This window comes from Bufo gargarizans, chromosome 3 (assembly GCF_014858855.1).
Source record: "Bufo gargarizans isolate SCDJY-AF-19 chromosome 3, ASM1485885v1, whole genome shotgun sequence".
Taxonomy (NCBI): domain Eukaryota; kingdom Metazoa; phylum Chordata; class Amphibia; order Anura; family Bufonidae; genus Bufo; species Bufo gargarizans.
In genome coordinates, this window is record NC_058082.1 from 64,292,884 (window position 1) to 64,320,587 (window position 27,704).

Below are 27,704 nucleotides of genomic sequence, written 5' to 3' on the forward strand. Positions count from 1 at the left end.
CATATACAGTGAGTTTATCGCTACGTTTTACGAGAACACTGGGGATAAAATAAGTTATATGTTGTATACAATGAACAGGATCCTAGCTTTAGCCATATAATGTTATTGACAATGTATATGATTCTCTATATACATGATCCTCCACTCATGCATATGATCCCGACTCTAACATGATAATAGCGTGCCGCTGACATTGCGACATGTCCACACTGGTGACATTGTATGAATACGATCCTTGTCCAAGTATCCAATGGGCAGGTTCCTCTATGAAATTGTTGAATGTATATAATGTACATGATTCTCTACCATGGTACATAATCCTAATTTTGATATGCTATAATTTTTTCTCTTTTACAGATATAATGGGGGAACCCTATTGTCACCAGGTATAGCCTATAGTATCCTTTATAGTCATTCACTCCCCATATAGAAAACGACTAGATGCTAGTGTACAATTTGGCTTTATTATTTTATTTAGTATTTCTTTGATGTTAAATATCTCCGTTATCTCTACAGTTTTAACCTGCATATAGTGCACACCGACCTGTTATATATGATCAATAATACAATGCAATCCCAAAACCACCTCCACTATACTGACGCCACCCACTGCTAGTTACTTTCTGCATCCCTGCAGGAATGTATCGGCCCTGCCATCCCTCAGAGCAAGGCTTGACACGCTTGGGTGCCACTGTGCATGTGCAACACTATCTCCGCGGTCAACGCATCCTTTATAAAGGGCGCACTTCCCGCTCCACGTGGCGCATCTTATAACTGTGCAACGGCACTATTCCTTCAGCGCAGCTCTGCACATAAACTTATCAGCAGCACCAGGTAACTTGCTTATATACAGATACCTCTCATACCATAGCCCTGTTATCTAATGATGGACTGTCACATGTATAGGATCTTCATTTATCCATGTTATGTATTTAGCTAGGGCAGAAGATGGAGTCATTTGTATTACCAGAGTCATGTGTATTAATACAGTTATTTGTATTACCAAGGTCACCCCAGGATTTATGGCACTTCTCGTTAAGTATTCTTCTTGTCTACCTTAGCAATATATGCCATTTATCAGATTAACCGGGGGCCATACTAGCCATGCAATCTGCATGACCACCCTCTGATCCAAAGATTCCTTATGATTTTATATTCCTTACCAGGTCGCATATAGTCAGCCTACAGCACCATCTCCATATACGATGAAGGAACGGGACCGTCCCATAGACAATTATTGTATAATTGAGATGTCTTCAGATCACACTGTGCGATTGATTTCATGTGATATATTGTAGACACTATTGTTGTATGGATTGTATTGTAACACACTGCCGTGGTTTATTTCACACTCATTAACATTATGTTTTCCGATGCTTTGCTGTAGTTTGATAAAGGCCAAAACGTTACACCGGATTTATACAGCCGCAGTTCTAAATAAAGTTTCACAAGTTTTCATCAAAATTCTAGGAGTTTCTCGTGTGTGTGTGTATGTATGTATGTCTGTCTGTATGTATGTATGTTTGTGTGTATATATATATGTATATATATATATATATATATATATATATATATATACATATATACACATGCGCGCGCACACACACACACACGCACACGTCCGGGTGGGAACCTGACTCCCAGGAAGAGTAAGCAGAGTGTCACGAGGTTTACTTGCGGTATGTTACCTGTAACATTGTTTCTTTTTAAGAGAAAATAACTATATACAATTATAACATTTATGAATCTTCAAAAATGTAAGATAGTAAAGATCCAAATATTTCATGTAATGCATGGACACAATTTTAATGAAAATCTCACTAGCCTATATTACCAGTAGATGTCCATTTACAACCTACACAGGGGAAAAGGTCAAAGCCTTACCTGGGGGGCAGTCTGTAAAGCAAAAGACGCAAGGGTCGCTTGAGGATGGTTTGAGGCATGAGTGAAAAAAGATGGCAGAGACGGGGACACTAGTCCAGCTGAAGATTTCACTTTTCATCCAAAGAGCAAAAAATATAATGAAAAAGGGGAAAAAACATTATCAGACTAGTGAGCGAAAATCAGTCGTGCATAGAAAACGGGGGGGGGGGGGGGGGAAACTGAGTGATTGGAAAACGTCATATCTGCTAAACGGAAAATGTATGAATTTCAAAGGTTAACTTTAGTCAAAATTAAAGTAAAAAATAAGGAGTAACTGTTACCCCCATATGACTTCCCTACATTGTCCCACTAACAGGTCCTCATGATACTAAGATATGCTCCTGGGTCTCCATGTTACATGGAGGAACAAAATTGCTTTGCCATGTCTCAAAAAATCTAGATTTGACCCTGCAGAGCAGTTATATTGTAAGTTGGGATAGATAATATCTGCTAAACATAGTTTTTCCTCCATGTTGCAGGCAGACACAGTAAAAGCAGCTCTCCAGCATCAGATCTCCACAAACATCTCACCATATCGGCCTCCTTGCTTTTTGTGCGAGTGGGACCTTGGGGTTAATAGCAGTGGCAGAAGCAGTTAACTAGCTATGTGGCTCCTTCATTCTTAGGATTGCTGGTGGTGAAAGCAATCAGACCTCCAACCATCATGTAGTATATAACTATTATAACTGCAAAAATGATGGTGGTCATTTACTAATCTGAAAACGCCTAAATTAGGCGGTGCAACGGTTGCTCCTGAAATACGCCATCTACAACTTTTCCCGCTCACACCAGGTCTAAAATTGTGGGCGGGGAAGGGTCAGCAGGCGCTTCTCATTCATCATTTTCTATGGCTGTTTTAGTTGTATAAAATAGTCTAAAATGTAAGAGAGAGGACGCTTTCTTACACTTAGAACTCGAGCTGGCGCCTCTTCATAACTTTGGCGAATCCACCGCCAGTGATGGGCCTTTATTAAGACCTGCGTCTAAAACGTTGGTCTTAATAAATGTGCCCCAACGCTCTTCGGATAGATGGTTTACATCCACTTTCATCATGTCCATACCTACAGACTCTACACTTGAATTCTCCACTTGGCACAGCACTGTGTCCCTTGTTGAATTATTAGTAACTGGAGCTTCAGTTACTGGAGGATCCACCGACTTTCCAGACTCTTCAGGGTTAGTTGGCGTATCCACACCTACTTCTAACACCCGAATAGTCTCATGACCAGACATCACAATCACCTGTAAGACAAAAACACATATGTGGAGAGCTTCTCAAGAAGACATAATGCAAGCAACCATTAGTAATGGAATAATTCACATACAGTATCCAGACCGCCTTCCAGAAATCTCAAGTCTAGTGTGTTCACAAACATTAAGTGTTGTTCCAACATAAGCTTGTACACTCACTGACAAAAAAAAAACAACGCACCAGGAAGAAGTTGTTGGAATCAAATTAAACTTTCTATGTGTGAATGTCATGATAGATGTAAGTGAAAACTGTACAATTAAAAGGCGGCTCTAGTCCCCTGTTGGCCCGGCTTAGGCCTGGATACAGGATAAGATACGACTGGACATGGAGGCCTACAGGTTCTGTACGGTATCCTGCAGCAACTTTCCCTACAGATGTTGCACCTGGACCTGTAGATCCTGCACACTTGTAGGCTGCTGAAGCTGGCATCCTGGCTGGTTCCCAATGCCCAATTGGTAATAAATGTAACACCAGACAAAACACCTATATACAAGAGGGGGTGCTGTGTCTGAAATGCATTCTCTCACCCCTGCTAAGGCAGGAATGGATCTTCCCCAAAGCTGGAAGCATACAATTTTCTAAATCACTGAGTCCTCTCCAAAATATTAGTCAATGATAGGTCCTTTTCTGTCAAATTTGTTAAAGAGATTGTCTCCCTTCAGCAAATGGCATTTATCAATGTAAAGAAAGTTAATACAAGCCACTTACTAATGTATTGTGATTGTCCATATCGCCTCCTTTGCTGGCTGGATTCATTTTTCCATCACATTATACATGGCTCATATCCAGGGGTTACGGCTACTACTGCAGCGCAGATGTTTCCAGGTGTTATGACCACCCTGCAATCCAGCAGCGGTGGTCGTGCTTGCACACTATAGGAAAAAGCACTAGCTTCTCTGGTGACCGGGACCGTGGGAATGCACACAGGCATCCATGTGCAGTAGCTCCAGTCCCGTTCACCAGAGAGGCTAGTGCTTTTTCCTATAGGTGCAAGCACGACCACCGCTGCTGGATTGCAGGGTGGTCATAACCACTGGAAACGAGCAGCGTATAATGTGATGGACAAATTAATCAAGTCAGCGTCTATGAGATAGACAATCAGGATCTGATCGGTGGATGTACATCTGCTGGGGCCTCCAGCAATCACTAGAATGAGTGAATGCAGCAGTATTCATACTTGAGCATGGCCACTCTATTTAACTTGGAACTGCTGAAGAGAAGCCGACTACATTGCTTGACTGTCTCTGGCAGTCAATGGAGTTGAATGGAGTGGCAGCTCACATGTGTGGAACCAGACATGGGACCTCACTTACTGGCCATTCCAGGCATATATTGAAATGTGCAGATGGGACAACCCCTTTAAATATGTGTTTTGGATTTGACTTTTTAACTTTTCCACCAAAACTGATTCAACTGAACATCAGATCAGTTTAGATCGATTAGAAAAAATAAACTATGAGGCGATTTATGAAGGCTGGCGTTCCCACCCAGTCTTCATCCCCTGTGCGCCGGAGTGAAATGCACCTAATTTATTTAGAGCCAGGTGCATCTCTGGCCCTCCGTGCACCAGAATCTGAAATCTACACCAGCAAGAGGTTGAAGCAGATCTGAGCTATACCTTGCGTCAGTTTCTGATATACATTTTAGTAAATCCAGGGGGGTTGAGGGAGGTCCCACCACTTTTCTAAACGAATGTGAATAAATGCTGTGCACTATTTTTATAATTGCGTATATAAGTTTATTAAGTATATAATTATAACTTACATTAATCTTCTGATAGATTAAACATAATAATTTATTTTTGCAGCAGTGACATAGTGGTTTAGAAGTGTTATCAGAATACCGATTGCCCATCGTCTGGACTGGCCAACATCAGATGGGTGGACTTCTGACTACAGACACACCTGGCGATTAGCTGCTTGCAGGGGCATGGTGTGAGCTATGTGTACGCTTCATTGCCCATCTACCTGCACACTGTCTGATTAGTAGTGGCGGTGCAGTATATTGCAGCGTCGTTGCATTCACATGAACAAGATCAAGCTGTAAACACTGAAGAGGCCACGGGACTCATATGAGCGCTGCAGCCCCCTTCAAACAGCTGATTGGTGTGGGGTCCCCGAGAGTCAGACCCCCACCGATCTGATATTATGAGTTAAGTATTACCAATAATTTCTAGTAGTAACTATATAAATATGTATATAACAAACTGGAAGCAGAATGCAGAATTTCATATGGGACTGTTTGTGAACAAGAGATGGTAAATGATGATGAAATTATTAATAATTAAATGTTAATACCTGTTCGTTGACTGTAAGTGGCGAATTATGTTTTTTGACAGTACCAGTATCCATGGTGTCTAATGGTGTCCCTCGCCCCTCCTGCATGCTGAGAAACAAGAAAATGAATGTATCAATCAGTGAACCAAGCTATAATTAACCTAGTGTGCTCAAAACACTGTACATTCAGAAAAAAAACTGGATATTTGCCATGCGTCCCCCCAATTATCTGTCAGTTGAAGGGTGTACAATACCAGTGTTCAGCAGATTCAACTTCTTAGCTGGGGCTAAGAATTCTGAAGTCCTTTCCATTAGTTACATCATTTTTGTAGAAAAAAAAGAGATGTAGGGAATGACAGCAGCGTCTGATACAGAAATATACCACACAATTAGATTTACATAGCAAAACCCACTAATTAGATGTTCAGGGCTTTGATTTCTCAGTGGTAAGTAATACATAGTGTCAATAGGGTCGCCCTTTTCAGAGAAGGTGTTCCACTAACCGAGCCTCAAAAAAACACCAGTTTTGAACCTGGCAGGGTTATGACCGATGAGGATCATGACCCGAGAGTGCATGTATGAAGCGAATATCCAGAACACTTCACGGCTATTCCAAGACACCATTTACGTTTCCAAATGGACTTGACACAGAGGGAAGTAGGTGCAAATGAAAACATATCTACGGTCGCTCTGAGCTGCCATATATTTAAAGAGGACCTTTCATGGGTTTGTAGTAAGTGAGATAAATATCTGTACCTGCGGTGTACCCCCCGCTGTGCTGCCACCCTGCCTTTTTTTTTTTTTTTTTTTTTAAATAGCGCTCCTGCACCCAGTTATGGCCCCCTGCAAATTTTGTGCTCAGTATGCTAATAGTGAGTATCGGAGCAATGGGGAGGAGACAGTCTCTCTCTGTGGGCATCTCCTCTTTCTCCCCTGGCTGTAGCTGTCCAATCGCAGCGCAGAGCGTCACAGCCAGGGAGGTTTTTTCATCAGCGGGGGGCACCCCGCAGGTACAGATATTTATCTCACTTACTACAAACCCATGAAAAGTCCTCTTTAATTCTGGTGCACAGCCTACCGGATGATGCTTCATAAATTAAGTGCATCGTCCGGCAGACCGAGGTAAAACGCTGGTCTTTGCTAAATCTCTTCTCCTTAGTATCATTTAGTTTTTTTTAGTACTTACCTAGTGATTCTCAGTGCTTGATATGACTTCTATATTTTTCTCTTGATGCGCTGTAATATCCATTTCACCGCAAAGAACTGAATTTAACTACTGCAAAAAAAATACAAATAAAAAAGGTAATTAAATAGGTTATAGCTAAAATGGGGAAAATTGGCTTCTACCTCCCTTTTTTTTTTTTTTTTTTTGCCTTCCTCTGGATCAACTTGCAGAATAAAAGGCTGAACTGGATGGACAAATGTCTTTTTTCAGACTTATAAATTATGCTACTATCCATATAAAAAAAATTGAAAATCTAGTTATAAAGATCCCACAGTTCTGTCTAAGGGTACTTTCACACTAGCGTTTTTGTTTTCCGGCATTGAGTTCCGTCCTAGGGGCTCAATACTGGAAAACAACAGATCAGTTTTATCCTAATGCATCCTGAATGGAGAGCAATCTATTCCGTATTCATCAGGATGTCTTCAGTTCAGTCCCTCTTACGTTTTTTGGCCGGAGAAAATACCGCAGCATGCTGCAGTTTTCGCTCAGGCCAAAAATCCTTGCCGAAATGCCAGATCTAACATTCATTTCCATTGAAGTGTATTAGTGCCGGATCCGGCATTAAGTGTTCTGGCAAAAAGGATCCGGCTTTCTGACCGACCTCTAAAAAAAAAAAAATGCAAATGCAATGCATCCGGATCGGTCTCACAAATGCATCCGTTTGCGTCCAGATTGCCGGATCCGGCAGGCAGCTCGGAACCAGAACAATCCTCTGCCGCAAGTGTGAAAGTACCTTAAGTTGTGTAGGTTACATTCACCCACCCAACCGCAGATCATAAAAATATCGATACTGTCCGTGTGGCTGTAAAATAACATACTAACACTTTTTAGTTAGGCTACTTTCACACTGGCATTTTGAATTCCATTTGTGAAATCCATTTCAGGGCTCTCACAAGGTCCAAAACGGATCAGTTTAGCCCCAATGCATTCTGAATGGATAAGGATCCGTTCAGAATGCATCAGTTTGGCTCCGCTGCGCCTCCATTCCACTCTGGATGCGGACACCAAAACGCTGCTGGCCATGCGGAGCCAAACGGATCCATAGTGACTTACAATGTAAGTCAATGGGGACGAATCCGTTTTCACTGACACAATATGGTGCAGTTGAAAACGGATCCGTCCCCCATTGACTTTCAATGAAAGTCAGGACAGATCCATTTAGACTTTTTTTTTTTTTGTATAATGCAAACGGATCCGTTCTGAACGGATACAAGCGTTTGCATTATAGGTGCGGATCCATCTGTGCAGATACCAGACGGATCCGCACCTAACGCAGGTGTGAAAGTAGCCTAAGCTAGGTTTATTTTAAGGACCATGTGAGGCCAGCACTTGTGTTGAGTGTCAACTTTTGACAGATCTTGAGACGTCAATAGTATTTGAAAGGTTAGGAACCCTCCTACCTCAGCATATCATTATTAGCTTCACATATAAGGATCACATAGAAAATCATGATGTAGGGGTTTTACTTGTTAACCATAGGATACAATGTAACTCTATGGAAATTCAGACTTTAAAAAGGCTTCGTCTCACGACATTGGGAGAGGATTTTTTTTGACAGACACCCGTTGCTCTCTACATACACTGACATACACTTTTATTTGGGGAATTCTTTTTCTTTCACTCATTCTAATTTGATTGTTTGTTTCTTTTTGGAGATTCTTTTGTTAAGCTTCATTTATCTTTCTCTTCCCAAATTTTTTAACTTTTTTTTTTTTTCATGCAAATTAAATCCTTTTAGGTTTTATCTTTCATCAAGAATTCTTCAAATTTTGTTGGGCTCCTTAAGCATTTCTTACAAAATTAAGAAATCCTGGATGATATTTAACAGTGGCATCCGCATTTTTTATGTACCCACAATCAGTCCATGGACTGCATTTGTGACCAAGAATAGGGCATGTTCTATCCCTTGCGGAACGTACATACGGATGCACAAAGTATATGGATCATCCATGTGCTTTCCGCATGAGTATGTCCGTTCTACAAAAAGACAGATGCCACATGGATATCCATTTTTGCAGATCGGCGGTTTGCACAAAATACATGTGGTTGTGTGAATGTACCCTTATTCAGTAATATTAGAGAAGCACCACCACAATTTGTTTTTTATTTTCTGTTGCGTTAGAAAACTACATGATGTAAAAAGGTAGTCTTCTTGATGGAGGCTGTAGCTGTAAGTTATCCACTGCCTTCTGGTCCTCAGCTGTGCCATGTGAGCGACGAAAATCTCTCAAAAAATAAAAATAAAACTATAGCTCTCAGAACATGGACACATTAAAACATATTTTTTTGTTTCAAAAATTCCAAATATTGTGTAAAACTTTAATAAATAAGAAAGTATACATATTAGGTATCGCCACGTCCGTAACAATCTGCTGTATAAAAATGTCACTTGACTGAACCCCTCAGGTGAACTCTGTAAAAATATATGCTACTCACAAAAAGTTAGGGATATTTGGCTTGTGGGTGAAATTTCAGGATGAACACAAAATTGACCCTAACCTTTACCGGTGAACTTAATGTGACCTTCTCTAAACTTTTGAATGCACATGTCCGACTGTTCAGTGTTTCAGTACTTTTTGCACAACTTTCTGTTCTCTAACAAGGAGCTTAACGGCAAAATTCACAACAGGTGTTTTGATCCATGAATCGCCCAATAAATTTGGACAATTGATCAACAGTACCTACCCATTGCGAGGTTTCAAGCAGGAGGCAACTGACAGAAGAGGCAACTGAGCTTAGTGTCAGAGTGTCATCAGCAGGTTGTATTAGAGATACAGAGACTAGGGGAGTCACAGAAAAGCATAGAAGTGTACGTCCTTTGGCCACATCTGACACTGACCGCTTCATTGTGAAAAATGACCTGCGGAACCGGACGATGAATGCCACACTAGGCACATTTAAAGGAGGCGAGAGGCACACAAGTGTTTCGTCAGACCATTCGAAACCATTTACATCAGTGTGGTCTGCGTGATAGATGACCTGCAAGGGTACCTGACCACACCAACAGGCGTCATCATCTTGCATGGGCCAGGGAGCATCTACACAGTAGTGTATGTATATATCCAAGATGGGTTTACATTCATTAAAGGGGTTTTCTCAATACGCTATTTGATACTTACCTGCTCCTGGCGCGCCATCCACTTCCTGGTTTCGGCAGGGGGTGGGCACCATCTTCATTGATGTCTTCTCCCGGCCGTTACAGTGTGTGGCCGGGAGAATAAAAGAAGTAGTCTGCGCACGCGCGGCCACCACGATTCCTGAGAAGAGCGGTGGCCGTAACCAGGGGAGACGGAAGACAACAGTCAGGTAAGTATAGGTTTATTTTTTTCTAAGGGGTGGAGATTTGTTAATGAAATATATTTAGAAAAATGATCACTGTTAAATCATTAACAGATTTAAGTGATCATTAAGATGATGATACCCCTTTAATTTCCATCCAAGTCTGATGGAAGTTTATCGAACATTGCTTCCCATCTTCCCGCAGTGAATTTCAGATTGTGTCCCATTGTTCTGCAGTCTACTTTTTCATTACAAATACCTGTTTAACCCAATGTATTTAAGGGTTTTGATCATGTCCTCCCTTTCTCCTAGGCCAGTGGTGGCGAACCTATGGCACGGGTGCCAGAGGTGGCACTCGGAGCCCTCTCTGAGGGCACCCACACCCTGGAAAAAGTCTGTGGTGTACCAATATGCCTTAGACTGCCATTTATCAGCGCAGGGCGCACTATGAACAGCGCAGGCAGCGCACTGAATATAGGCAGGCTATTATAGCTAAATGATAAGGTACATGGAAGATATACTATACTGGACTGTAGTATTTAGGGTAAATTGCAGTGTTAACACTTTGTGCTAAATAAGTGGGTTTTAGGTTGCAGTTGGGCACCTGGCCTCTAAGCGGTTGGCCACCACTCTCCTAGGCCATAACTTGTGAGACTGGCAAACCCCTGCTGTGTGGCTCGCAGCTGTCTACTAGACCCCAACATTTCCAGTGGGTACAAGAAACTAACAATACAATTTTCTGCATGACAGGAGGCGCCATGAAAGCCCATGAAATGGTGCATCAGTTGCCTCCTCCTTTATCGGGTGCCATCACTGCAGCCATCCAAGAGGCCACCCCCACCACTCACCAAAGTCTGTGATTAGGGCAGAATCGGCCCTCATCTTTCCCAAACCTGCATGATCTCCTCCAGTAAAGGTGTATAGCGAGAAGAGGGCAGGTCACAAGCACATGGAGGAGGACAAGTAACAGGTGGAGTGAAGAGCCATGCTTAGGTTTAGGCAAAAAACTGCATTATTGGTGGGATCACAGAAGTTGGACTTTGCCCAAAGGTTGGAAGCTGCAGGTAACCCCAAAGCATAAACTGATATTCTGCAGATTAAAAACTGCAGCAAAAGTCAGTTTACGCTGCGGTTTTCTCTGGAACATGTGGATGTAATTTCTAAAAATCACATCTACATGCTGCCACTTCCAATGCTGTGGATTTGGTGAGAGGACAAAACAAAAGAAAAATAATTGTTCATTAATCATAATTGAGGTAAAATATCCAATTAATCACGCTTTTGGTCATAATCATCCAGCCCTGATTACCGCAATTTATTTTGGCTGTGTGGCTTCTATGATCTCACTGTGCTGAATATGGCAGCTTTAACCCTCTCCTTACAAACATATTAAAGAGAACCGAGCCCAGACCCCTGTGGTACTCCATTAGTGTCTCTTCAGAGTGCCCACCAATAATGACAATCATAAATATTAGGGACCGACCGATTATCGGATTTACCGATATTATCGGCCGATATTCAGGATTTTGAACGTTATCGGTATCGGCATTTATTTTGCCGATATTCCGAAAACGTCCTGGGAACACAGATCGCGCTGCTGACAGCGCTCTCCGTGTTCCCTCAGCAGCAGCACAGGGGAGAAGGAGCAGTGTCTCCTCCCCCTGTGCTGCTGCTGCCGCTCCAGCCAATGGGAGGACAGGGGACAAGAGGAGGGGAGGAGCTATGGCCACTGCGCCACCAATGAAGCTTAATCTTACATTAATTCATATACAGGAGGCGGGAGCTGCAGAATCACATAGCCGGCTCCCGGCCTCTATGAGCTGTAGCTGCGATCTGCGGTAGTTAACTCCTCAGGTGCCGCGGATCGCAGCTACAGCTCATAGAGGTCGGGAGCCGGCTATGTGATCCTGCAGCCAGCTCCCGCCTCCTGTATATGAATAAATGTGAGATTAAGCTTCATTGGTGGCGCAGTGCGCCCCCCCAAGCCCCCCAGTATCAGACATTGGTGGCGCAGTGCGCCCCCCCTCCCCCCCCCCAATATTAGGCATTGGTGGCGCAGTGCGCCCCCCCTCCCCCCCAGTATTAAACAGTGGTGCGACCCCCCTCCCCCCCTCCCCCCCACCCCAGTCGCAGTGCGCCCCCCACAGGATTCCCTCTCCCCTGCTCCTCCGATCGGAGCCCCAGCAGTGTAATGCTGGGGCTCCGATCGGTTACCATGGCAGCCAGGACGCTATTGAAGCCCTGGCTGTCATGGTAAGCTCCATGCTGCTGTGTGCACAAAGCACACAGCAGCAGGGACAGTGTGAGCTCCTATTCACCCTGATAGAGCTCTATCAGGGTGAATAGGACAAGGGTTCTAGTCCCTAAGGGGGCTAAAAGTTAGTTAAAAAAAAAAGTAATAAAAATAAAAACACCAAAATATTAAATATAAATGAAAAAGAAAGATTTACAAAAAAAATAAAAATACACATTAACAATAAACATTAATTTTCAGCAGATTTCCCAGAATATCGGTATAAATTATCGGCTATCGGCCTGAAAGTTCACAAATTATCGGTATCGGTATCGGCCCTAAAAAATCAATATCGGTCGATCCCTAATAAATATACAACTGAAAATGCACTGAACTGTCCAGGGATTAAATACAGTTTTTAATAACTTATCAGATCTTTATGTGGGGCTGTATGAAAGGCTTTGCTGTTATCTAGATAGGCGATAGCAGTGGCACCACCTTTAGGGCTCATGCACACGATCGTATTTTCTTTCCGTTACGTTTTTTTTTTTTTCTGGACCGTTTGCAGAACCATTTACTTCAATGGGTGTGCCATGAGCCCTTATTCAACACTTGTGACAAAGTAGAAATTTTGTGGTAGTCGACTATCCTCCTTTTTAGGACAGTTTCCATTCATTTCTATTGGAATCCCGAAAATAGCTGAGCGGCATGCTTGGCTATTTTTGGAAGTACAAGAGAAATGAATGGGAAGTGCACATCGCAAGTGCAGCCATCTCCCCTCCTTTTTTACGCCTTTGGACATATAATAGAATAATTAAAGAGGTTGTCTCACTTCAGCAAGTGGTATTTGTCATGTAGAGAAAGTTAATACAAGACACTTTGTTGTGCTTTGTCATAGGTGTATAACATTTATATCTAAATATCATAATTATAGCAGATTTGATTATATATGAGGCCATACTGTGATATATTCACCATTGTGTATGTATTTTAAAGTCGGCCGAGAGAGGTTCATGAAAAGGACACTGTTCATAAGCTTTCTTCAATAGATGTACCGGTCTGAGAAGAGTCATTCTTGTCTCCTTATAGATTTATGACTGAGATGAGGATATTCTCTAGACGTATCTGGTACTAATTACCCCTACAGTTGTCTATTGGTGAAGCAGAAAATCTGTAGGGTCTGTATACACATACTAAAAAAAACTAATGTCCTATTGATTATCTTAGATAATGAACCTATGTATTGTTTTATAATGTTTAAATATTATGAAGGACGTTAATGCATCTATTATCTTACATATTTCTCACTAGGAACGCATGAACTCCTAAAATATTCTGAGAAGAATATTAAGTATAGACTTTGTTAACCAGTCTCCGTTATTTTAACTAACAATTAATCACCTGTTGAGGTGACAGGGGAGACACACATGTCTGTGAGAGTACAAGTTCTATTATATTCTTATCAATACAATAAATTTGATAGTTTGGGATATGTCTAAACTGGTACCTTAGTGTATATGCTTTAATTGGTTTATGCGTCAAAGTTAATCCTTGTAGTTCTGATTTAGGATTCCATATGTTATGTGTATGGATGGTAAGATGAAGTCAGACCTGGACATTCAACCCTTACTGGTAATGCTGCTAATAGCTTATGCAATAGTGCCACCTAGGTATAAATAATATTACACTAGTAGCAGAAATGCATTCTGGGTGATGGTGACATCAGTCATTATCATATGTACACGCCTAACCGATAATGATTGGAAAACTCCAAGTTGGAAAAGTTTGTCTAACTGATACGTTTTTGATGATAACCCACACACAAGAAAGAAAGGAGAGACCCCAGGAGAAAAATCCCAATGATCAGAACGGACTTTAGAGCTGACTTCCCTTAGACTCTGCATTCTCGGGAAACGTATAACTTTATTACGTGTAGTACTGATTTAATTAAGTGGCCTGATATTTAGTAACTGCCTGCTTTAGTGCGGATGTATAATGTTAAAAGTGCTATATCAATATTATCACTGTTCAGTAAAGATGCATATTACTGAATAAAAGATCTAATATTAATATCTGAGAAACTCTGATTGGAATATTCCATTCCATAGTCCATATCGGGCCTGATAATTTATAAGTTGTCGCAATACTACCCGATATCCGAGATTGGTCATAGTTTGAGCCGAGCAAAGGTTCGTATCTACCCTAATCACTATTGAGTTTACTGTGTCAACTGAGTATATCTCATAATTGTGGTTGAGACTGTTGTATTACCTTTTATGTTTGAGAGGGAATAAGGAATTTGTGTTAGAGCCATCTAGTGGTGATTCAGGGCGCTACATATTACTGCATGCTATTGCATATTATTGCATTTTTATATTGATTAAGCTTTGATTGTATTCTAAGTTATTGTATAATAAATCATTTATATTTTTGCATTGACGCTTCTACCATGTTTTACTGATTGCACAATATAATAAAATTAAAGGGGTTGTCTGGGATTAGGGACATTGGTCTAATAGTACTAGACTGCCTTACACATTACAAACATGCATGTACTACCTTTTGCACATATTTCTCGAGCCCCGTTTTCATCCAGTAAATTCTTACCCGGAAGTGACCATTTTCTTGTACTCTGCTCGCCTGCAAGGGACCCGGTAGGTCACAAAGCCTCCTCTTCTGCTGCTCAGGGAGCCTGGTGACGTCGCTGGCAGCCTAAGTAATTATGCAGAGTGGCTGGAGGGGCGGTAACTAGGCCGGCCGACATTGCGCTAAGCCCCACCCCTCCGGTACCATCACTGGGCATGGAGCTTTATAATGAATGGAGGCAGATCTCTATGCTAGTTAGCATAGAAAACTCCTCCCATGTAATGTGCATGATGCATGAATATGTATGAGGGGGTGGGTGCAGGGAAGCGAAGTTAGAATTTAGAAACCGGGAGATGCTGCGCTGGGACCTACAGTGCGGCAGGAAGTGATCGCACAGATAAACAGATATGTAAACAATCTGTTGGGGACTGTAGGAGCCATGCTGCAGTATAAAAGCTACATAAAAACATCTGAGGAACATAGACTCGGCTTAACGGTGAGTAAGCGGTTTAAAAAAAAAAAATGTTTGATCCCGGACAACCCCTTTAACGACTAACTATTTTTGAGGTGTTTCATATGTCCACCTCTAGGATCAATTCCCTTTGATCCTTTTTTTTTTTTTTTTTTATATAAAGCATTTGCTTTTATATCCCTGACAACTTACTAATATATTGTGATTGTCCATATTGTCTCCTTTGCTGGCTGGATTTATTTTTCCATCATATTATATACTGCTCCCTTCCATGGTTACGACCACCCTGCAATCCATCAGTGGTGGTCGTGCTTGCACACAATAGGAAAAAGCAACAGCCTCTCTGGTGACCGAGACTGTGGGACAGCACATAGGCTAGTGCTTTTAGCCTATGGAAACAAGCAGTGTATAATGTGATGGAAAAATTAATCCAGCCAGCAAAGGAAGCAATATGGATAATAACAATATTGTATTAATTTTCTCTACATGATAAATGATATTTGCTGAAGCGAGACAACCCCTTTAATATGTTTTGTTCTTGCAATACTGGCTTTCTAGAACTTTCCAATGATGGCCCATTCTGGAGTGGTGCAACTCCATGACTGCAATACCTGACACTGTGATATTTATAAGGCCTATTGCACACGGCCGTTTTTTTTCCCCGTTTACTGGCCGTTTTCTGGCCGTATACGGAACCATTCATTTCAATGGTTCTGCAAAAAAAACGGAATGTACTCCGTATGCATTCCGTTTCCGTATTTCCGTTTTTCCGTTCCGTTTTAACATAGAACATGTCCTATTATTGCCCGCAAATCACAGTCCGTGGCTCCATTCAAGTCAATGGATCCGCAAAAAAAAACGGAACACATACGGAAATGCATCCGTATGTCTTCCGTTTCCGTTCCGTTTTTTCCTGAACCATCTATTGAAAATGTTATGCCCAGCCCAATTTTATCTATGTAATTACTGTATACTGTATATGCCATACGGAAAAACGGAACGGAAAAACAGAACAGAAACGGAAACACAACGGAAACAAAAAACGGATCCATGAAAAACGGACCGCAAAACACTGAAAAAGCCATACGGTCGTGTGCAATAGGCCTAAGGCTGCAACTGTGCCTGGTACTGGAGCTGAGCCCATTGAAGTATAGGGGCTGAAGCACCAAGTACAACCACATGCCTATGGACACTGGCGTGTAAGGTGCAATCAGGGAAAAGGGTGTGATGTTGAAAAGAAGAAAGTTAGCTTACAATTGTTGATTTAGAGAAGGTGAAAGTTCTTAGAAACGGGCCAATTTATGGAACAGAACTGCTGCAGCCAGGAAGATGACATCCGCAACATACAACTTTTTAGGCAGGCCTATCAAATTATCTAATCCAGCTACTCTGCACCTACCTTCCCTATTAGACTGAAGTATAGTCGGGCCAATTATTGAGAATAAGTGTCTGATAGCTGGCTCGTAGAATCATCAGGATGAAAAATACTCGCTTATCAGCAGCACATCTCCGTGTAATCAGGGATGTGCTGTCGACAATTGGCAGAACTGAATGAGGATGAAATGACTGTGGTATCAATAGTTCTTCCCACATTCACTTTGCAACGACTTCTGTATAGGCCAGTGCAAATGAGGTCAGATGGATGTGTTTATCATCCATCAGAGCTTGTTCTGCACGAATTTCAGGCAGTCTAAGGCTAGTTTCCACCTAGCTGGATACAGACGTTCATCACCTGAGCCATTTGGCTATAATGTGATTCAGCGGGGATCTGGACGATTTCCTCACTGAATCCGGCTAAATCGCTCCTATTATAGTCAATGGGGTCAAGCAGTGCACGGCCTTATCCGGCTATGTCGGATACATTGATCATTAGTGCTGCCTCCCATTGAGATGTATGGGAGGCAGAAAGGATGCGCCCACTGGTTGGTTATTGGTGGAATTTTGGCGTGGCTGTGCGGTAAAAGCCGTCATGTAAACATTCCCTCACTGCGCTTTGAATGCATCTTTCTTGATTCAGCTGACTGCAAATGTGTCCCATATTCACTATTGACTCCATGCCTCTATTTTGGTGCAAAATGTTGTATCTCATGTCTTAGACAATTTTTCCATCATGCTCGACTAGGGGGTGAATGCAGTCAACTGAACACAGTTTTCAACTGCGTTGTGTGACAGCACCCTAAGCAATCAGCGTGTGACCTCGGCAGTGAGTCAGTCATTTGCTACATCTATAATGCTCATTCTTACACAATAGTGAATATTAGTCTTTAGAAATGTGTATTGCCTCACATCCAGTACTTCCTGCCTGAAGCGTCACTTTTATTGTCTGCGGTCTGCTCGGCTTCAGTTTTCTGGTTGCTGAAGCTGTTAATTCCATTAGAGCTGCCCTTGTGTTATTTTTACTTCTTTGGCATCCTGAATCACCAGCTTGGATGACATTCAGATCCTAATTATTGCATGCATACATTTCACCTATTGTATATTTTAGCAGTGCATGTACAACGTTACCTAGGGAACTGCTTGAAAGGATGCTACATTTCCCCAGTATTTATGAGAAAAGGGTGTTTATCTTCTATAATACTGCCGGAGCACAAAACAGAAATGTACCATCTGTTAATGACTGCCCAAAAACAATTTTCAGGCATAATATCCATTTCTGAGGTGCAGTTACAACTGTAAGACTTTCCTAACATTTCATCTGATCAACTGTGCTATAGAAAGAGTTAAATCAAACTTAGACCCCATTCAGATTTGCAGCCGGATTAGGCTACTAGAGATCACCGGATGCAGCATTGCCGGATACGACTGTGTACCGCTGGATCCCCATTGACTTATAATAGGATCCGTTAAAAAAAGTGCGTAATTAAATGGTAAACTGAGGGGCACTCTGTAACTAGAAGTGCATGGACCTATGCAAAAATCAACTATATAAAACCCTTTTATTGTTTAAAATGAAAAAAAATATCGAATCCATATACTGCATCAAACCGTAATAAAAAAATATCAAATTAGTATATCACATCAAACAATGATGAAACCGTGAGGTGTGCACCAGTCCATTATCTGGGATTTAGGTAGAGCCGCCGACCTTTTAATACTTCATTCTTTAATGGGATCCAGCCACTTTCTGGCATATATTCCAGGGATCAGCTGGACAAAAATCGTTGTGTGCAGCGGCCGGGGAGCAGCCGGATCCCATTATAGTCAATGGGGATCTGGCAGTACATGGTCGTATCCAGCAATGCCAGATCTAGTGAGCCTCAGCTGGATCAGGCTACTGGATTCCAAACGCAACTGTGAACCAGGCCTAAGCTATAGGCTGGGTTTTCAGGTAGCGTCCACAGAGTGCCGGTGTGCTGCGTGGCAAAAAAACCTTTCTCGATGAGGACAGGTGAGGCACATCATGTTATGTGCTTCACCTGCTCTTGCCAAGAAACCCTGGCAATCTGCAGCAAACTGCTGTGCTTTCGCCTACTACTGGTGGTACTACTACTACTTCTGTCCATGGTGTAGTGGATATTACTGGTTATTGTAGTGCTGCTCCCACTAAAATAAATGGAAGCAGAGCTGCGGTAACCCGTTCCATCCTACTACAGGACAGCCGATTGGCAGGGGTGGGGGTAAACGTTATCAGAATTTTCATCTTTAGGACCCATTAACACGACCATATATTTGAGTCCGCATCCGTTCTGCACAAAAGATACTTCTGCTCCGGCCCCGCAAAAAAAGATAGAACACGTCCTATTCTTGTCCGCAATTGCGGACTAGAATAGGACGTGTTCTATCATAGGGCTGGCCGTTCCTTTCCGCAAAATGTGGAATGCACATGGCTGGTATCCGTGTTTTGCAGATCTTCAATTTGCATACTGCAAAACACCTACGGTAGTCTAAATGAGCCTTTATGGATGGCTTGGTGCTGTAGGACTTTATAGGACTTATATTTAAATAGTATTCCAGCCATGTCCTCATTGACCTTTTTTGCAGAAAAAGAACAGCATTCTGTATGCAGATCAGGGTGGGGCTAAAGCCTTGCAGAGTCATCACTGTACCCATTTCCCCATGATTGACATACCCCTTTCCATTAGATGTCAGCATTATAGGGGATGTGTCACGAAACATAGTGTACATTTTTCAAACCAGCACCTGGGTCTGAATACTTTTGTAGTTGCATGTTATAAAAAATTTAGTATAACCACTAAGTTATCCAATAAAATGTATCTGTATAGCGCCACCTGCTGTTTGTTGTTTTCCTTATTTTTTTGTCCGTCTCACTGAGCTGATCGAGCATACTCAGTTTAAATCAGTTCAACTGTCACCAGCCATATGTTCTGTTAGAAGCTGTAGCAGTTTCACATTAGCGTTTTTCTTTTCTGGCATAGAGTTCCGTCACAGGGGCTCTATACCAGAAAATAACTGATCAGGCATATCCCCATGCATTCTGAATGGAGAGTAATCCATTCAGGGTGTTTTCATTTTGACTGAACAGGCAAAAGAGAAAACCGTAGCATGCTACGGTTTCATCTCCGGCGAAAAAAACTGCTTGTATTAGTGCCAGATCCGTCCTTCCATGTGAGGTACAGGGCTGGTTCCAGCTTTGTTAGAAAGGCATTGTCATGCACTGCAGGTCTGATTTTCATAACCCCTTTAAAGGGAACCTGTCACCGGGATTTTGTGTATAGAGCTGAGGACATGGGTTGCTAGATGGCCGCTAGCACATCCGCAATACCCAGTCCCCATAGCTCTGTGTGCTTTTATTGTGTAAAAAAACACAATTTGATACATATGCAAATTAACCTGAGATGAGTCCTGTACGTGAGATGAGTCCAGTGTTAACCACTTAAGGACCACAGGTTTATACCCCCCTAGTGACCAGGCCCTTTTTTACAAATCGGCACTCCACAACTTTAGCGGTTTATTGCTCGGTCATGCAACTTACCACCCAAATGAATTTTACCTCCTTTTCTTCTCACTAATAGAGCTTTCACTTGGTGGTATTTCATTGCTGCTGACATTTTTACTTTTTTTGTTATTAATCAAAATTTAACGATTTTTTTGCAAAAAAATGACATTTTTCACTTTCAGTTGTAAAATTTTGCAAAAAAAACGACATCCATATATAAATTTTTCGCTAAATTTATTGTTCTACATGTCTTTGATTAAAAAAAAATGTTTGGGTAAAAAAAAAAAATGGTTTGGGTAAAAGTTATAGCGTTTACAAACTATGGTACAAAAATGTGAATTTCCGCTTTTTGAAGCAGCTCTGACTTTCTGAGCACCTGTCATGTTTCCTGAGGTTCTACAATGCCCAAACAGTAGAAAAAACCCACAAATGACCCCATTTCGGAAAGTAGACACCCTGAGGTATTCACTGATGGGCATAGTGAGTTCATAGAACTTTTTATTTTTTGTCACAAGTTAGCGGAAAATGATGATTTATTTTATTTTTATTTTTTTTCTTACAAAGTCTCATATTCCACTAACTTGTGACAAAAAATAAAAACTTCCATGAACTCACTATGCCCATCACGAAATACCTTGGGGTGTCTTCTTTCCAAAATGGGGTCACTTGTGGGGTAGTTATACTGCCCTGGCAATTTAGGGGCCCAAATGTGTGGTTAGTAGTTTGAAATCAAAATGTGTAAAAAATGGCCTGTGAAATCCGAAAGGTGCTCTTTGGAATATGTGCCCCTTTGCCCACCTAGGCGGCAAAAAAGTGACACACATCTGGTATCGCTGTACTCAGGAGAAGTTGGGGAATGTGTTTTGGGGTGTCATTTTACATATACCCATGCTGGGTGAGAGAAATATCTCTGCAAAAGACAACTTTTCCCATTTTTTTATACACAGTTGGCATTTGACCAAGATATTTATATCACCCAGCATGGGTATATGTAAAATGACACCCCAAAACACATTGCCCAACTTCTCCTGAGTACGGCGATACCAGATGTGTGACACTTTTTTGCAGCCTAGATGCGCAAAGCGGCCCAAATTCCTTTTAGGAGGGCATTTTTAGACATTTGGATCCCAGACTTCTTCTCACGCTTTCGGGCCCCTAACATGCCAGGGCAGTATAACTACCCCACATGTAACCCCATTTTGGAAAGAAGACACCCTAAGGTATTCCGTGAGGGGCATGGCGAGTTCCTAGAATTTTTTTTTTTGGCACAAGTTAGCGGAAATTGATTTTTTTTGTATTTTCTCACAAAGTCTCCCTTTCTGCTAACTTGGGACAAAAATTTCAATCTTTCATGGACTCAATATGCCCCTCATGGAATACCTTGGGGTGTCTTCGTTCCGGAATGGGGTCACATGTGGGGTACTTATACTGCCCTGGCATTTTAGGGGCCCTACAGCGTCAGAAGAAGTCTGGAATATAAATGTCTAAAACAATTTACGCATTTGGATTCCGTGAGGGGTATGGTGAGATCATGTGAGATTTTATTTTTTGACACAAGTTAGTGGAATATGAGACTTTGTAAGAAAAAACAAAAACAAACAAAAAATTCCCGCTAACTTGTGCCCAAAAAAATTTCTAAATGGAGCCTTACAGGGGGTGATCAATGACAGGGGGGTGATCAGGGAATCTATATGGGGTGATCACCCCCCTGTCATTGATCACACCCCTGTCATTGATCACCCCCCTGTAAGGCTCCATTCAGACGTCCGTATGATTTTTTACGGATCCACGGATACATGGATCGGATCCGCAAAACACATGCGGACGTCTGAATGGAGCCTTACGGGGGGGTGATCAATGACAGAGGGGTGATCACCCATATAGACTCCCTGATCACCTCCGTCATTGATCACCCCCCTGTAAGGCTCCATTCAGACGTCCGTATGATTTTTTACGGATCCACGGATACATGGATCGGATCCGCAAAACACATGCGGACGTCTGAATGGAGCCTTACAGGGGGGTGATCAATGACAGAGGGGTGATCACCCATATAGACTCCCTGATCACCTCCGTCATTGATCACCCCCCTGTAAGGCTCCATTCAGACGTCCGTATGATTTTTTACGGATACATGGATCGGATCCGCAAAACACATGCGGACGTCTGAATGGAGCCTTACAGGGGGGGTGATCAATGACGGAGGTGATCAGGGAGTCTATATGGGTGATCACCCCTCTGTCATTGATCACCCCCCTGTAAGGCTCCATTCAGACGTCCGCATGTGTTTTGCGGATCCGATCCATGTATCCGTGGATCCGTAAAAAATCATACGGACGTCTGAATGGAGCCTTACAGGGGGGTGATCAATGACAGGGGGTGATCAGGGAGTGTATATGGGGTGATCACCCCCCTGTAAGGCTCCATTCAGACGTCCGTATGTGTTTTGCGGATCCGATCCATGTATCCGTAAAAATCATATGGACGTCTGAATGGAGCCTTACAGGGGGGTGATCAATGACAGGGGGTGATCAGGAAGTCTATATGGGTGATCACCCCTCTGTCATTGATCACCCCCCTGTAAGGCTCCATTCAGACGTCCGTATGTGTTTTGCGGATCCGATCCATGTATCAGTGGATCCGTAAAAATCATACGGACGTCTGAATGGAGCCTTACAGGGGGGTGATCAATGACAGGGGGGTGATCAATGACAGGGGGGTGATCAGGGAGTCTATATGGGCTGATCAGTGGTTTATAAAGGGTTAATAAGTGACAGGGGGGGGGTGTAGTGTAGTGGTGTTTGGTGCTACTTTAGTGAGCTGCCTGAGTCCTCTGGTGGTCGATCCTAACAAAAGGGACCACCAGAGGACCAGGTAGCAGGTATATTAGACGCTGTTATCAAAACAGCGTCTAATATACCTGTTAGGGGTTAAAAAAATCACATCTCCAGCCTGCCAGCGAGCGATCGCCGCTGGCAGGCTGGAGATCCACTCGCTTACCTTCCGTTCCTGTGAGCGCGCGCGCGTTCACAGGAAATCTCGGCTCACGTGAGATGACGCCTATTGGCGTTAGCGTAGCCTGGGAGAGCCGCCGCAATGACGCCTTTCGGCGTTAGCGTGGCGGCAAGCGGTTAAGGAGCCCAGCACCGCCCTGCATCCTCAGAATCCTTGCTCCTTGATGTCAGAAAGCTAGAGCGCCGTAATATCACGATGCGCGAGCTAGCACTTGCACAGTCGTCATAGTGTTCCTTCCCTGTGCTGGCATCAGCCTCAGGGAATGAACTGCGCATGCGCTAGCTCACGCATCGCGAGATTACGGCGCTCTAGCTTTCTGATGTCGGGGAGCAAGGAGGAGATTCTGAGGATGTGGGGCGGTGCTAATCTCAGGTTAATTTGCATATGTATCAAATTGGTTTTTTTTACACAATAAAAAAAAACTGCAAAAAACAAACCTAGAAGGTACTCCGTGTGCATTCCGCTTCCGTATGTCCATATTTCAGTTCCACCAAAAAATAGAACATATCCTATTATTGTCAGCATTACGGACAAGGATAGGACTGTTCTATTAGGGGCCGGCTGATCCACATGAAATGATCCCAGTATCAAATGCTACATCACAACACAAGGAAATTAAATGCAAGTTGCAATGATGCATTAAATTAGTCTCCAGATATCCAAACCTGCCGGATGTCTGCCAACTAAGTCGTCATGCCCACACTCAAGTCGTTGTGTAGCCCTAGTCTGAATTGACATCTGCTTGATACCAGTTGAGGGCATATCCCTGCAAAACAACATTGTCCACTCCATGCAGACAAAGTCGGACTGTGTTGGTTCACACTGGTATTGACTCTCAAGTGTCAATGTATTCATAAATGTCTAAGAGGAATAACAGGGGAACGGCACAATGCAGAGTTGTAAGGGTACTTTCACACTGAGGTTTTTCTTTTCCGGCATTGAGTTCCGTCCCAGGGGCTCTATACTGGAAAATAACTGATCAGTTTTATCCTAATGCGTTCTGAATGAAGAGAAATCCGTTCAGGATGCATCAGTTCAGTCACTGAATGGCGTTTTGGACAGAGGAATGTGCGTTGCGTGAAAATCGCAGCATGTTCTATATTGTGCGTTTTCCACGCAACGCAGGCCCCATAGAAGTGACGCACGGTTGCTAGGAGACAATCGGGATGGAGATCCGATCATTATTATTTTCCCTTATAACATAGTTATAAGGGAAAATAATAGCATTCTGAATACAGAATGCATAGCACAATAGCGCTAGAGGGGTTAAAAAAATAAATAAATAAAAAATTAACTCCCCTTAATCCACTTGATCGCACAGCCGGCATCTCTTCTGTCTGTCTTCTATGCTGTGTGCAGGAACAGTACCTGTGGTGACGTCACTCCGGTCATCACATGATCCATCACCATGGTAAAAGATCATGTGACGGACCATGTGATGACCGGAGTGACGTCAACACGGGTCCTTTGACTGCAATCGGCAAAGAAAGAGACAGAAAAGATGCCGGCTGCGCGAGCAAGTGGATTAAGGTGAGTTAATTTTATTTATTTTTTAACCCCTCCAGCGCTATTGTACTATGCATTCTGTATTCAGAATGCTATTATTTTCCCTTATAACCATGTTATAAATAACACAATCTCCATTTGGGTACCAAACATGCCGATTTTTCTCACGTGCGTGCAAAACGCATTACAATGTTTTGCACTCGCGCTGAAAAATCGCGCATGTTCCTGCAACGCACCTGCACCTTTTCCCACAACGCCCGTGTGAAACCAGCCTAAGAAAAGATGCTTCAGGGTTATTTTATGTAGAGTACAGGTCCGGAGTGCTGACGGGTCCACTTTAAACCTCTGTGTACAGTTTTTACAATGCTAACGATTTACATACTTTCTTATAAATAAATAAAAATGGTATGACCCAATCAGTCCTGGATTCAATAGTTCTTTTCCTGGAAGCAGAGTATATGAAATGAACAGTGCACATATATTTAGGAACAAAAGTGAGATCAAATGGAGCGCCTGAACTTTGCAGAGATGACTCCCAAGATAAATCTTGGAGCACAATTTTATTTTATTGCATGACCTTAGAAAATGCCTGCCGAAAGACGTCTCCTCTAAATAGTCTCTGCATCATATAGGGCTCCCAGGCGTATCTGCAACCTGCAGGGATGTGCTGTCTTTTACATACTAAATATAAGAGTGTTTATTTCATTGCAGGACTGCAGTACCGGTCTATTATCCTGCAGGATAAAGACTTCTTCAAATGCTTTCCTGCGTGTGAAATGGATTCTCCAGGAATTTTTTTTCTTCCAGGATTTCATTACTGACTGTCTATTCTCAGGACAGGCCAACAATATCCGACAGGTGTGGGTCTGACACCCGGGACCCCACCGATCAGCTGTTCTGCAGTAGCTGTGGTGTCAGAAGTCGGTACCATAACCCCAGCGCCCTGCGCTGTGTGTAACTGCAGCACTGCTCCCACTGAGGTGAATGCAGTTATCAGCTCCATCATGACACAATGGAGAGAGCCGTGTAGCTCCGATACCTACTTCTGGCACCAGGGCCACCCCAAAACAGTTGATGGGCCAGTCTGACTGCTGCGGATCAGATACTGATGGCCTATCTCAGTGATGGCTAACCCCCGGCACTCCAGCTGTGGTGAAACTACGACTCCCAGCAAGCTCAATTCATTTCTATGGAGTTCTGAGAACAGCCAAGCAAGTGTACATCTTGGGAGTTGTAGTTTTACCACAGCTGGGGTGCCTATCTTGAGGATAGGCCATCAATATAAAAATAGTAGACAACCCCCATTTTAACTGTATTGTCCCAAATAGCTTTTCTGTGTATAGCACACGTACCCATTGATTTTAGGCCTCATGCACATGACCGTATGTATTTTGTGGTTTGCAAAAAAAACAATGACGTCCGTGTGCATTCTGTATTTTGCCGAACAGAACAGCTGGTCCCTAATAGAACAGTACTATCCTTGTCCGTAATGCGGACAATAATAGGATATGTTCTATTTTTTTGCAGAATGGACATACGGAATGCACACGGAGAAACTTCTGTTTTCTTTGCAGACACATTGAAATTAATGGTTCCGTATTCGGTCTGCAAAAAAACGGAATAGACACTGAAAGAAAATACGTTCGTGTGCATGAGCCCTTAAGCCTCCAGCTGGGCTGTGCTGCCCATTGCCGTATTGCGGACCGCGTTTGCAGATCCGCAATTTACTGGCGCCGTTCCGTGGGCATTCCGCATCACTGATGCGAACCCATTCACTTCAATGGGTCCGCAAATCCATCGAGTGCTTCTGTGGGGTTTCCTCCCGTACTTCCGTTCCGCAAAAAGATAGGACATGTTCTATCTTTTTGGGGAACTGGCAGATCATGGACCCATTAAAGTGAATGGGTCCACAATCCGCTGCGGCTGCCCCAACGTCGGTGTTCGTGTATTGCGGCATGCAGCACGACCATGGGGTGCACACGTTTGTCTGCAGGAGGCCTTAATGTGTCTGTTCACATATCCGTATGTTTTGGTCAGTGAAAAAAATTCAGAGACATGCACTATTTAAGTCCGTGATGCCAACTCATTATAGTCTATGGGTCCATGAAAAATCACTGACACAACTTGGATGGCATCTGTATTTGGTCTGTTTTTTGCTGACCACTGACACTAGATTCTCTGGAAAATACAGGGGGTTTCCCATCTGGGACCTTGGGGTCATATCTCTAGGATATGCTCCCAGTGTCTGATACGTGCACCGCACATGCAAGGCTGACCTCCATTCATTTCTATGGGACTGTCCGGCTGTTTCCGTAAGCCCTATAGAAGTGAATAGGGCGGTGGTAACAATTTTACTCATTCAGTTATGACATTACATTAAGATGGTACTGTGAATTTTATTTATGTATTGATGATATAAGGTAACTTCTGGTTTCACATTGTGATGGACTTATGGGAGAACCTACATACAATATACACAATCTCGTACAGAAAACGGTCAATAAGAAACACCAGGTTTTTTTTTATTCATTTTTCTTGTTTTAATTTATTATTCCATTATTTACTGTATTTTTTAATCAATGGTCTGTAATGTTTAAATTTTATTGTATGTTGCTATTAGGCTTTAATAAATATTAACTCTCCATCAAATATCTCTGGGTGGTCTCAGATGGCGAGTGCCTGTCGTACCTTTTTAACTTTCACTTGTTTCTTTCTTTGACTGGGTGAGTCAATACGGCAAGAGCACCGTATCCACTCTACCATACGGGTGAGCCTCTATATAACTATTGACATACTTGTATAATTATAATCCTGGTGAGGGCAGCAGGGACTGAAGAGACCCTGCACAGGCTCCACTGGTAACAAGAGCTGAAGGACCTGTAATGACATCATCGTGCAGGAGGGGCGGAGCTCTGAAGTGGACTGGAGAAGTGGTGGGGAAGGACCTGTGATGATGTCATGTGACATGAAGAGCAGAGAAGTTATAGATTCGGTGTGAGAGCCAAGGAAATACTGGGAGTTGTAGTTCCTTTTATACTTC

At 42.7% G+C, this 27,704-nt stretch overlaps 1 protein-coding gene across 1 annotated transcript in view; it reads right to left on the bottom strand.

Annotated features, from left to right (window-relative positions):
• POU6F1 (POU class 6 homeobox 1) overlaps nucleotides 1-27,704 on the bottom strand; it is a 105,621-nt gene that overhangs the window by 71,585 nt on the left and 6,332 nt on the right. The window contains exons 2-5 of the mRNA XM_044286452.1: nucleotides 6,638-6,727; nucleotides 5,473-5,560; nucleotides 2,985-3,165; nucleotides 1,885-1,994 (exon numbers count right to left, since the gene is read on the bottom strand). Of these exons, the coding sequence (XP_044142387.1) occupies nucleotides 1,885-1,994; nucleotides 2,985-3,165; nucleotides 5,473-5,559 (378 nt within the window). The 5' untranslated portion in view covers nucleotide 5,560; nucleotides 6,638-6,727. The remainder of the gene's footprint in view (nucleotides 1-1,884; nucleotides 1,995-2,984; nucleotides 3,166-5,472; nucleotides 5,561-6,637; nucleotides 6,728-27,704) is intronic.